Raw genomic sequence first — 12,305 nt, 5'->3', positions numbered from 1 at the left:
TAAGCCAAATATACATGGGCATAATGTCAACAAAAACACTCTCATCTGTAGAGGATCTCACTGTCCTGTGCTTTGTGACTTCTCTACATACTGCACTTTCTCCTCCTGTTTTCAAAATGCTCATTTGTTGTTTTTACTGACCCCCCTGACAGATTCCAAGTCTCCAAGAAGTCCTCAGGTAAAATATCTGTGACGCTTAACATCTGCTCATTTACTCTACAAAGCTACTAAAATATTTGAACGTGCATAGATTATCAAGTACAAGTGATAATCTGCTTGCTCTAACCTACCTCTAAACACTTCAGTGCTACGCTGATTATAACGTTCTTATAAATGAAATTTTAAAGCTTACAGAAATGTGTGATTATAGAGCTCATATTTACATCTGCATCAAGGGTGTAACTTTGTGTTGCAAGCTGGTGGGGACGAGGAGGAGCGGGAGGGCGGGGGGTTTCTGATGCACCCAGTTACTGGAAGGCCTTTTCTTTTTTAGTGCTAAGAATAATTCCAAAACTTACATGTGAATGCCATACAGTCTTATTCAATAAATTAGGATATATATATTGATCAGGCTTGTCAGATTAAGAGTACCTTTCAAAAATAACTTTTTAACAGGTATTAAACATACTACGAAAAATAAATATGTTAAAATGGACGTAATCCAATTAATCTATATAATGTCTTTCACTTGGTGATGGAATTACTAACAGTCATATTCTAATTTATGGAATGAGTCTGTATTTGCGGAATATATTTGCTTTAATATAGCAAATAATAAAGAGGTGAAAAAATTTATTTGGGTCTGGTTGGGGTAGTTGGTGAGTAGAGTGACCATTGATGTTACTGGATTCTATAAAATGTGGCTTAAAGTTGACATCCTGATGTTTGGATATGTAAAAATATATATTCTCTCTGCATATAAATCTATAAATAGTTTGGTTTCTGTCAGTACTGTAAAGATACAAGAGAGAACAAAGCAAATTTCTCTTTCATATTGGCCAATACTTTAATTTAATTTAATTGTCGCTATAGGAGCCATGGTTTAAAATTTAACAAACTTTGGCTCCTGTTCTTTATGAAATATGTCATCCTATTTGATGATTGCTCTGAATATATTGTTATCTTGCTCTCGTAGTATTGACAATATCAAAACTATTCGTCCCTTTTTCGGATTCTTTGCTTGATTGTGTCATTTCCCCACCACTGATATTCCTGACTGAATGCAAAACAATAGCGCATGTAAAGCACTGCCGCTCACAGTAAGTCACGTGATGTCCAATCCACTAGATCAATGAACGGACTTGCCATTTATGTTTTACAAAGGAATTACGTTTTACAAAGCATCAACTGGCTGTTAATGCTTTGAATACAGCGCGCAGCTGCTGCCGAGTTACTGTCCGCACATGGATGCAGGCACATAAAAAAAAAAAGGAGAACAAAATATTGGTGGGGACTGTCCCTGTCAGGCCAAAGTTGGTGGGGACATGTCCACACCAGTCCTTCAGGAAGTTATAGCTATGAATATGTAAGTTTCACTTTCTGAAATGAGTGATAAAAATTTTCTCCATGATTCACCTCCTGATTTTTCAGAATAAAACTTAAAACGTGTTTGACCATTCTTCTACTAACCAGCACTGAATCCCACCTCTGATTTTTCTTTCTCCTTTTGTCAATATCTGTCTGATTCTTCTGCTGGCTTCTTAGCATGATCAGGTAGCTAAGCTAAGTGATGAGCGGATCACAACTCCCAAAAAACGAAAAGCACCTCCACCTCCTAATAGTCCACTGCAGGTAAATGCATGTCTTTCTGTGCATGTCTGAAGTGAATTAATAAAAAGAATAATGAATTACAGTCATTGATTTGTTGTTGTGTTTCCTGTTCTGTCCCCCTTTCCGTTTTCTCAAAGCAATCCAGCTTGTTATTGTTTTATTTGTGTTGCTACTGACCATCATATTAGAAAAACTAGTTATTAATGATGAAAATTAATTCTCAGCCAAGCTTGGAGCTTCTCTAAAACTGGTTTTATACAGATAGGAAAAATTTATCCTCAAACTATGTATTTGATTGTCCTTCAGCATTCTGGACCCTCCTCTCCTTCTGTTGTTACGCCTACCAGCACTCCTGCTTCCAACAAAGGTGACACTCCAAAGAGATTTAACTATAAGGTAGGACTAAACTGAAAAGGTTGTGCTAAGAACTTTCTGTTTTTTAGTTTATTGTTGTATGCCATCAAAGTTATTCGTACCTCTTCAACTTTTCACATTTTCTCAGTCTATTTGATTAGAATTTTATATAAAAATCCAACACAAAGTATCACATATCTGTGAAGCAGGTGGAAATTAACGAGTCGTTTTCTATACATATAATAATCTTAAAAGGCAGTGTGCATTTTTTTATTTAACAGTAAGTTGTATGACTCGAGTCAAATGAACACTGCTTACTAAGTAGGTGACCATAAAAGGCAGGTGTTTTTTTTTTTATCTAGATGTATTTTTGTTAAAGGAGTTAATGAACACCTCTTTTCCAAAAGTTAACTACAAATATGTGCTACTTTGTGTTTGTCTTTTACATGAAATCCTAATAAATTGGATTAAAGTTTCTGACTATAATTTGATCAAATGTAAAAATGTTTAAAGGCCGTGAACTATATATATTATATATACACTATATTTGTAGTTTAGGGTCAGCCTGCCAAAAGTTTTTCCATTTGTCTGTTCCCCTTCTTTGCCACAACCCTTCACTTCTGTCTCCTCCCCTTATTGCAAAGGAGGACGAGTTTACAGGATTTCCACTGAAAGAGGTTGAGAAGCTCCATGAAGAGAGAAACATGTTGCTGGAGACAATCAAAGACCTGAAGCAGACAGTGGAGACGGTGACCGTTCCTCAACTGGAGGTGAGGGTAATGATTAACAAATGGACGGTGTGGGGCTTGTTGACTTTGCTGCTTTAAAACCAGGTGGGTGAATGAGACGACAAGAGCTAAACAAAGAATGACATAATTGCGGCTGCAATAATACACAGTGTAGAGAACTACAAACACATACTGAATGTTTATTAAACCATACACTTGGGAGCTACAGTATACCTCTTAATGCTTTCTAACTGGATCAAGATTTTTCATTGAGTTTAAAGAATATTTTGACATTATTCACCACATCAAAAGACTTTTTGACATAAACTGTTTTAAAGATAACCTTCAAAAAAATAATCTTAGTTAATTTGTTTTGTCATTTTTGTTTTATTTGTAGTTCTTTTTCTAAGTTTAGTATGTTTCCGACTCATCTGCCTTCTTAAAAGGAGGTCTAAGCTAAGCTTACAACATGTCGCAACTTGTGTTGTTTTCCTGACGATACCTGGAGGTCCCTAATGCTACCTTTATGTGTCTCTTTGGCATGTGAATATATGTTTGTTGGCAGGTCGAGCACACAGCGTCTGCAGCTCTGGTTTCTGCTCTGCAAGCCAGGATTACTTCTCTTACTTTGGAAAACCAGGAGCTTGCAAACAAACTGAAGGTATGTGTGTCTTTGTTGTTTACTTTCATGTTTAAGTGGTAAAGCCTGAATAGATTCTCCAAATTTACTCAGTTTTAGATTGTATGACTAACGTTACTGTATTTGAGGATGTACATAGCTGGAGAATAAAGAAAGCAACCACAAGGTAGCATAACCAAACAAATTGGTCAAGAGCCTCCAAACTAGCCCTAAAAAGGAATTTTGTAACATGAAAGATTTGATTGTTAAAATCCCTATAGGTTATTGAAAAATTCTTGAATCCACCAAAAACAATGTAATGGAAAAGCTCTATAAGTTTTGATTTTTATGGAGCCAAAATATCTTTAAGGTACAATAGAACTTTGTTGGTAATACATTTAAATTGAAAGGGAAAATTTGATAACTTTTGATGGCTTTAAGAGAGACACGTTTTCTGAATTATTCTCTGAAGAACTTTAATAGCAGCATTATAAAGTAACTGGAATATCTTCTGTCATTTTTGTGAACTGCCCAACTTGTTCATCTTAGAAAGAAATACTTGAACAAGTTCTTTTTTCCCAATTTCTGAAAAGTGTTTCAAACTTTGCCCTACTTAATTATTTATGTTTCTCAAACCTTTCCAGTTTGGAAAAAAAAATGCATAACAGTGAAGAGAAAGGAAAATCATACAAGACTTTCAACATTGTTGACAAAACCGAATATTCAAAAAGCAGGTTGTGCATTTTTATTGATCCTTCCTAATTTAACACAGTTTAGGACCACTAAACTCTACACTGTTATGGTTCCCAAATCTTTGCAAAAGAATTCATAAGATTAGACATAGACTGTCTGTTAACATCAATTTGAAAGTCTTGCCACAGATTCTCAATTATTTTCAGGTCTAGACTTTGTTTAGACCAAAATGCTTTGATCTAAACCATTCCATTGTCATTTTGGCTATAAGCTTCTCTGGCCACTAACAGGTTTTCTTACAAGATTTCTATTCTTCAGGGTGATGTGCAGTGTTGGTGTTCTGTCACACATAGAGTCCAATAAAGGCCCAAGGATAAAACTAGTAGATGTCCTGTTGACAGATTCTCCCACCTGATGGTTTCACTTCTCCTCAAGAGTTATCTTGGGCCTTTTGGCTGCTTCTTAACGCTCTCTTTGTCTGCTTTGTCACTTTAGATAGGTGGCCATGTTTAGGCTTGCAATAATCTTTCCTCTGTTGGATGGTGAATTGAACACATTTCTGGCAGATGTTCAAAGCTTTGGATATTGTAACCTAACCCATAAACTGCTCCACATTATGCTGGATATGTGGAGTTTGTTCATGATTCTGTTTCTTCGTTGATGTTCCCTAGCAAATCCCCATAGCTTTCACTCAACATCTCTATTGTTTCTGAGATTACATTACGCAGAGTGACAAGAGCTGATTACAAAATCTACACTGCAGATGTATTATTTTCCTTCCACTTCACAATTTGGTGATACTCTGAAGTTTGTGGTTGTGGAAAAACTGTGAAAAATGATTCAGAAGGGATAAACAGTAAAATGTTGCATTTTACTGGGTGAATCTGAATACTCCACAGTTACTGAAATCCCCCCCCCCAAAAAATGCTTTCCAGAGAAGCTGCACATTTTTATCTGTGTGCTTCTGAGGCATCAATGGCAAAGGTAATCAACCTCTGTGTTATCCAAGTTTAGAGAAAGAGAAACTTAGTGAGTTATTTTGACCTTCTGGATAAATACAGCAGTGTCATCTGCATAGTGAATGAGTTCTCAGTTTTGACTGAAGCTCCTCAGGTGATGTTTGGATAAATGGTGACCTGAGTGGTTTGAAGGAGATTTTTAAAGAAATTTGAAATTATGTTCATTAAAAATAAAAATAAAAACCACCATATTTGCCAGTAGTCTTTTTAGGATGAGTTTTGAAAGACACATTCATGGTTTACATGAGCCTGTTGTTGCTTCTGAACACGAAGAGACTCAGCAAATCAGGTTTCACTACTGTTTTTAAAGCTTTACATGATATGTAATATATTAATTTAACAATGCATCAGGCATTAGTGTTTATTAAAGTTTTTTTTATTTTTACTTTTGAAATTTTTATTTATTTGACATTTTATTTGACAAAATGCTTTGATCTGAATCAAAAATCAAAATTTTCTGCTTAAAGTTTAACAGTTTTGGTTGTACAAAACAAAAAAGTAATTAGTGCAAATGTTAACCAAGAATGGTTGAATGGTTAAGAAGCCAAAGCTTCAGATGATACAATTATTAACTTTCCTTTTCAGTTTACAAAGCAATATATCTAAAAATCTATTATAATAACTTTTTTTCCCTCCAAAGAGATTAGAATAAATAATAATCATAGATTTTTACTCTCATGTCCTCTGAACACACAGAGACTTCCGTCACTTCCAGGAAATGAGCTAAAGGAGAACAGTCGTCCGAACAGCATGGCCTCCAACTCCTCCTTCCATTCCACACAGGACGAGTTTCATTCACCGGCACAAGTAGCCTCTACAACCCAGGTGGAAGAGGGAGAGCATCCCGTCAAACTACAGGAAGAGGGGGGTGAAGGCGGGAGCAAGGAGGAAATTGGGATTTTGAAACAAGCACTTGAAAGCCTTCAAATAAAGCTGATTGAAACCAAGAAAGAATACTGCTTGCTTCAGGCTCAGCTGAACTCTGACAGACAGAGACAAAGAGATGAGGATGGAAGCGTTCGAGAGAAAATAAGGGAGGAAGAGTTGATGGAAAGTTTAGCAGAGCTGCAGGCAAAACTGACAGACACTCAAGAGAGATACCATCAAGCTATGGAGGAAGTGGAGGATCTGAAAGCACAGATGGGAAGGGGAGAAGAAGGGTTCACAGAGAAACTGGAGGTGGAGAAACTGGAACATGAGATAAAACAGCTGAAGGTGCGGCTCGTCCAGTTGGAGTCAGAAAAAGACGAAACGGCTCAGCGAATCAGACTGATGGATGAAGCGCTGCAGAGGACAGAGGAGGAGAGGAGGACAGCAAAGGAAAAAGAACAGAGGTCGGCGCAGATTGAAGAGCTTTACAAGGAGGCACAAGAGGAAGTCAGAATGCTCCAGGTAAAAACAAGATACAGCCCTATCAACAAAGTAGAAAAAAGAAATGGGTCAAATGTCTTATTTTAGTTCTGAATGTCATTTTTTTCAAATTACATAAACTGTGCCATTATCTCAGTTTGCAATCTCCTAATTGCTGTTGCATAGGAGGCCCTGAAGGGAACGGTCCCCGTTGAAGCCGCAGCCAAAGACTTTGAGGAGATGAAGTCTGATTTAAATGAGGTCATTGCTGGGCAGCAACAGCGCCTGCTGGAGCTGTCACACTCCTACAGTGAAACCAAAAGCCAGCTGATTGCCTCTCAGAAAGAACTGGCCGAAGCCCATGCTGAGAAACCCTCAGCCTCAGCCGTCTCTTCAGAGCAACAAGTCCAGATGCTGAGCAGTAAAGTGGAGGAGCTGCAGACATTGCTCGCTGAGACTGAGGGGAAGCTTTCTGCTGCTCAAGAGGACATCACACGCCTGAGGCAGGAGGCCGAGGCTCAGACACAGAGCTCTGTGACCCTTACCGACCACACACAGGTTGTGTCATCTCTGGGAAATGCCATCAAGGAGCTGGAAAGTGACTTGGAAACCCTCAGAGAACAGCTGCATCAAAAGACAACACAAGTGGAGGCTTTTCAAAAGAGGTACGGAGAGAAACCTAAAAAAGAAAAAGGTGGGTGGGGACTAGAAAATGTTTTTAACTGCTGTGCGTCACACTAATCAGTTAGTTGTTTTGAAGGAAACCAGCTCGGCTGAAACATTAGACTTCATCAAGTATTGCTTGGACTTTTACTTATGTGTGCAGATTTACTTTTTATGTTTCCGCATTTAAATATTTTGGTCAGGTACCCAATCTTGTGAATTTTTGAGTCATTCAGTTGTCAATCAAACTATTATTAGTTAAAATAGTTTCCAGATTGTGTTATAAAATGGCACTTATGTGCCTGAAAAATACATCACATATAAATACATCACGTATAAAAATACCCTTTAAGATGGTCTTCCAAAACAAAGTTTTGATTGCTAAGCACAACCTACCAACTGAAGAAGCATACATGAAGCCTAATTAATTTTCTTGTATTTCTGTCATACAGGCTGAATGCAGAGCAAGACGTTACCTCGGAGGATGCAGTGCCCCGTCTGGATCATGAGGCCATGCGGGAGCAGCTGGAGGGTGAGGTGAACCATCTGACACAGCTCCTTCAGGCAGCCTTAAGGAAGCAGGATGAGATGGCTCTGGAGGCAGCGGATGCGTGGCAGAAGGTAGCAGGAAAAGAAACAAAGACATCCACATAAGAGCAGTCATTGTGCCTCTATGCTTTCCTGATATAACTTCTCATGTTGAACTTGTCCCTTTCTTCCATCCTTTAGGCACGAGATAATCGTGCAGAGCGGGAAGCTCTGCAGGAGCTCTTGATGTCACGGGAGAAAGAGAACCAGACTCTGACCTCCAAACTTGCTGAGGCACAGGATGCTGTGTGTCAACTCAAGCAGCTGGTAGAAAATCATGTGGCATCAGAAAGAGAAAAGAACAAGAGGGTCAGTAATTATCTGTTTAGCTGAACCGTCTACTTCAGAAAATAAGTTCAAAGAAAGCTTAATCAGAAACTATAAAAGTAAGAATTAACGATTGGAAGTTCCTGTTATCTTACAACGATAGATTTTCTTTAGCTGCATATGTAGGTAAACAAATCTTAATCAGAACACTTTTTAGCTTCTTTGTTGCTTTATAATGTTTATAATAATATAAATCTTTGCTTTCTTCCATCTTCAGATAGATGACTTGTCTCGTGAAGTAGGCAAACTAAAGGAAGCCCTGAACAGCCTATCACAGCTCTCCTACACTTCCTGCTCCCCGTCCAAGAGGCAACAGCAAAACCAGCAGATGGAGACGCTTCAGCAGCAGCTAAAGCAACTTCAATACCAGCTAGCTGTAAGATTCATTTTAAGTCATACGTAGCAACTCACTGTCAATGCTAATATTTGATCCTGTGGTGTACTTGAACTAAGTTTTTACCTTGTGTTGCCTCTGAAGGAATCAAAGAAACAACATGATGAAATAGTGTCAGTCTACAGGATGCATCTTCTCTATGCGGTTCAGGTAAATCAGTTAATATTTGTAATTTTCAATAATTTCACCCAGTGCAATGCCTGCAATCTATCAAATCAGTTTTTATAAATCTGGATTATTCAATGTCCAAACAGTGTGGACATTTTGATATAATGTGGAATTTGATTGAAATATTGAAATGTATTGGAGTATGGAAATTAGTCAGTTACTTAGCTTACTTACATCCATAATTTTTTAAAAATGTAATAGTTAGATAAAAAGCATTGAGAAATTTAAACCTGGAATGTTTAATATGAAGGAATATTTGTGGTAACAGTTAGACCTCAAAAGGTTGTTAAGCTGCAGTATTGTAGAAAAGATCACATGATTCTTCGGAGTTTAGATAATTCAAAACTTTAAAATAAGTTAACCAGTTAATAACTGAGCTTGTGCTGTCTCTCTCAGGGTCAGATGGACGAGGATGTTCAGAAAGCTTTGAAGCAGATACTGAAGATGTGCAAGGTGCCAAGTCAAGCCAAGGAGGCCTGCTAAGAGTCATCTGGGAGTCTCCACAAAAGCACATTTATTTTTAGATTGAACACACATTGTGCCTGTGTATAAGCCCAGAGTATTTGCTTATAAGGAGTTGGTTTACAAGTATGTGTTTATTGCCTTTGCTAAGGTCATTTTGAACCTCTAAAACCCTCTGCTCTACATACATGAAAGTATTTTCTGTTAATGGATGACTCGCCTGGGACTTGCATCAGAAGCCACATGTGAAAGGAATTCAGCCAGGTGTTAGTCTGTAAAGCAATTCAGTGTAAAGAATAGGCATCAGTTGCAAAAATTAAATATTCAACTATTTTTTCCTGTGTTAATCTTGCAGTTGTAGCAAGCGTTGATGTCCTTTAAAATGTATTCAGCTAGGTTCCCGCATTGAGAAATATTTCTTTTGAATGCAGACCAGTTCAAAGCAGGCGCATATAGCAGCATTAAGGTTGTTAACACAGATGTGGAAGAAACACTGTGTAAAATTGCTGTGTACAAACTGATCTTCAAACCTGCCAAATAAAAGCATGAATAAGGTTTTCCAACAATAACAATAGACACAGAAAGGGTCTGGTTGTGCTAAAACCATCAATTTTGGCATTTTAAATGTGTCTTCTCTGTGACACAATCACAATGCAGTGTAGAATCAGCTTCACTGACATTTTTTACTGTTGATAGTCCCAATTTTTTATAAAATAGATTTTAAGTCGCTCATGTCTGTCCAAATTGCAGAATTGACATTATTAGGCCATCTGAACAATTAACGGAGCTATACTGAAAAGAGTGAAAATGAAAGCTTTCTTTCAGTACTTTCCTACAGAAAAATCTGAATTCTTCCCAAAATAGTGACAAAAAAAATACTTCCCAAGTTACTGTGCTGTAACTGTATGAGGGTTGTACTTATGAGTTTTTCATGTGACAGAAGATTTTATTTGTAACAAAGCACTATTTGTTGTAGTTGTTTCTAAGCTGTAGATCTTCCTTTTGTCATCCATCTAATAGACTTTAATTGTTGTAGAAAAAAAAAACATTTCACTTGTGACAAATGCGTAACTGTGCATTTGATATTTATATGTTTTTATCTCGGTTTAGTTTCCATACTGTTTTGTCTTGTTTGCAGACTGTTTTTTTTTTTACTTGAAAAGCATTGAAAGCATGTTGGCTGGAAATGATTGGCTGAGTTCTGCCATGTGCCTGTAAATCATCAGACTTCTTTTTAACATCTCGATTATTTATTTACATTTACCCAATTGTATTTTGTAGTTCCCTTGTTTGATCCAACGTTCGTCTGTAGGTACACATTAAATTCACTGTTTTCATTCTGCACTCCTTTGCCTTAGCACTGATCTTAGGGAGGCCACATTTCTACTGAAAAGCATTTTGTCTGTTCAGTGTCCAATCAACACTAAAATGATTTTGTTTGGGTGAGTCTCTCAGGTAACCTTTTACACCTGACTGAGATGTTTGACAGATCTCATATCTGAGATTGTAGGAGACAAACTTCTTCGCTTTATGCCTCGGCTCACGTTTTGTACCAGGAAAGGGAAATCCGAGAAACTTTGTTGTTTGGTTTACTAACGGTTTTGTAGTGACAAGAAAAAATTGTTTACCATCCACTTTATTAAATTTTAAAGATACGCCGTGTTATTTTCTGTGTCTCTTATATTTGCCACCTGTCATGGTTCAGATTAGTCAACTGATACTTGGAAGAAACATGAACATGCAGGTAGAGGTTAACAGGATTTTGGTAATATAAGCTAAACAACCTGTTTTCCTATTTTTGAGTCACAGTCATTACTTTCTCAAACATAAAAACATTTTTGTTCTGTCTACACATAAATCCATCAATTTTCTTTACACCCTTGTCCCTAGTGGGGTCAGCAGGGGTGCTTTTGCCTATCTCCTGCTAACGTTCAAGGCGAGAGGTGGGGTATACCCATGACAGGTCACCAGTCTGTTCGGTGTGTCCCTTTCTTAAAATATATAAAATTTTAAGAAAATTTTTATATTTCCCTCTTAGATTTGTTCTCTTTTTATTTTTTGTCACTCTTAATTCTTTTAAAAAAGAATTAAAAGTGCAAATTCTGAATTTTTCAAAAAATGTTTTATTGACTAAGGGGGGAAAAAGCCATCCAGACCCACTAGCACACCAGCACTAGGTCATGTGTGGAAAATAAATGCAATCCCCACCTATCTACTTCATTTATTAGCTGCAAGTAGTCATAGCTACACCCATGAAGAATGTGAAGAAGGATAAATGTTCAAAAAAGCAACAACCTGATATAAAGAAATGTAAGAACAGGTGATTAACTTAAACATTCATCCTGAATTTAAATCTCAGCAATGTGATGCATTTTTTTGAAACTACATGGTAACAACTGGCTAAGAGTCAACAAGGTTAAAGTACCCAGATATTTTACTCCGGTAAGCGAAGCACTACTTCAGCATATTTTTACTAAAGTAAAAGTAATTGTCCAAGAAAATACTCAAGTAAGATTAAAAGTGTTTGGCAAAAAGGCTTCTTGAGTACTGAGTATCTGACCATAACATCTAATTTAATATTTAACATCAGACAGAAAGAAATTACAAAGTTATGTGCAAATCTTGGTATTTTAAAGACAAATATAAAAAATAATATCAACATGACTACAAGATATAAAATTCAGGGAGAAGAAACTGTTTTAGATCATATTGTTTTTCAATAGACATAAGACCTATGAAATTCATTATTGCAATAGGTAATGTATTTCAGGGTAAGGGACATCCAGTGATAGATAAAAATTTACAGAACAACAAAGCTTGTGCGCAAACCAGAAATCTCTCTTTAAGATAATTTGTTGGTTTTTCACTGAATGATCATCATTTTGTGAAATTATTTGCTGTGGATCGAGTAGACAAAACTTTTTCTTTAAGATTAGCAATATTAATTATGTTTCTTCAATAAAATTAAAACTATGTTGTAGTAAAACTACTCATAAATGTAAATTTTTGTCCCATAAATTGCTTAAGTACATGTAACTAGTTACTACACACGTCTTTCTAAAAGGCAAAATAATCTTTTCAAAGTGGTCTTTCAGGACTTTGAGATGCTTTCTGAATGAAATGTTATCACAACTGCCACATTGTGAGATCAAAATAATGAGATTGATACC

General features: G+C 36.8%; 1 protein-coding gene across 3 annotated transcripts in view; it reads left to right on the top strand.

Moving 5' to 3' along the window:
• rai14 (retinoic acid induced 14) overlaps positions 1–10,795 on the top strand; it is a 40,767-nt gene extending 29,972 nt beyond the window's left edge. For 2 of the 3 annotated variants that reach the window (XM_014472898.2, XM_023338210.1), the window contains 12 exons: positions 153–178; positions 1,705–1,791; positions 2,077–2,166; positions 2,769–2,894; positions 3,418–3,513; positions 5,880–6,575; positions 6,720–7,198; positions 7,649–7,817; positions 7,926–8,093; positions 8,329–8,487; positions 8,590–8,655; positions 9,070–10,795. In XM_014472898.2, coding sequence (XP_014328384.1) covers positions 153–178; positions 1,705–1,791; positions 2,077–2,166; positions 2,769–2,894; positions 3,418–3,513; positions 5,880–6,575; positions 6,720–7,198; positions 7,649–7,817; positions 7,926–8,093; positions 8,329–8,487; positions 8,590–8,655; positions 9,070–9,156 — 2,249 coding nt within the window. In that variant the 3' untranslated portion in view covers positions 9,157–10,795. The remainder of the gene's footprint in view (positions 1–152; positions 179–1,704; positions 1,792–2,076; positions 2,167–2,768; positions 2,895–3,417; positions 3,514–5,879; positions 6,576–6,719; positions 7,199–7,648; positions 7,818–7,925; positions 8,094–8,328; positions 8,488–8,589; positions 8,656–9,069) is intronic. The other variant, XM_023338209.1, reaches the window with a different exon arrangement.
• The last annotated feature ends 1,510 nt before the right edge of the window (positions 10,796–12,305 follow it).

The sequence above is a fragment of the Xiphophorus maculatus genome, chromosome 8, assembly GCF_002775205.1.
Source record: "Xiphophorus maculatus strain JP 163 A chromosome 8, X_maculatus-5.0-male, whole genome shotgun sequence".
Lineage (NCBI taxonomy): Eukaryota > Metazoa > Chordata > Actinopteri > Cyprinodontiformes > Poeciliidae > Xiphophorus > Xiphophorus maculatus.
The sequence above is the reverse complement of the archived record's forward strand: the minus strand, read 5'-3'. Positions and strand labels throughout refer to the sequence as shown.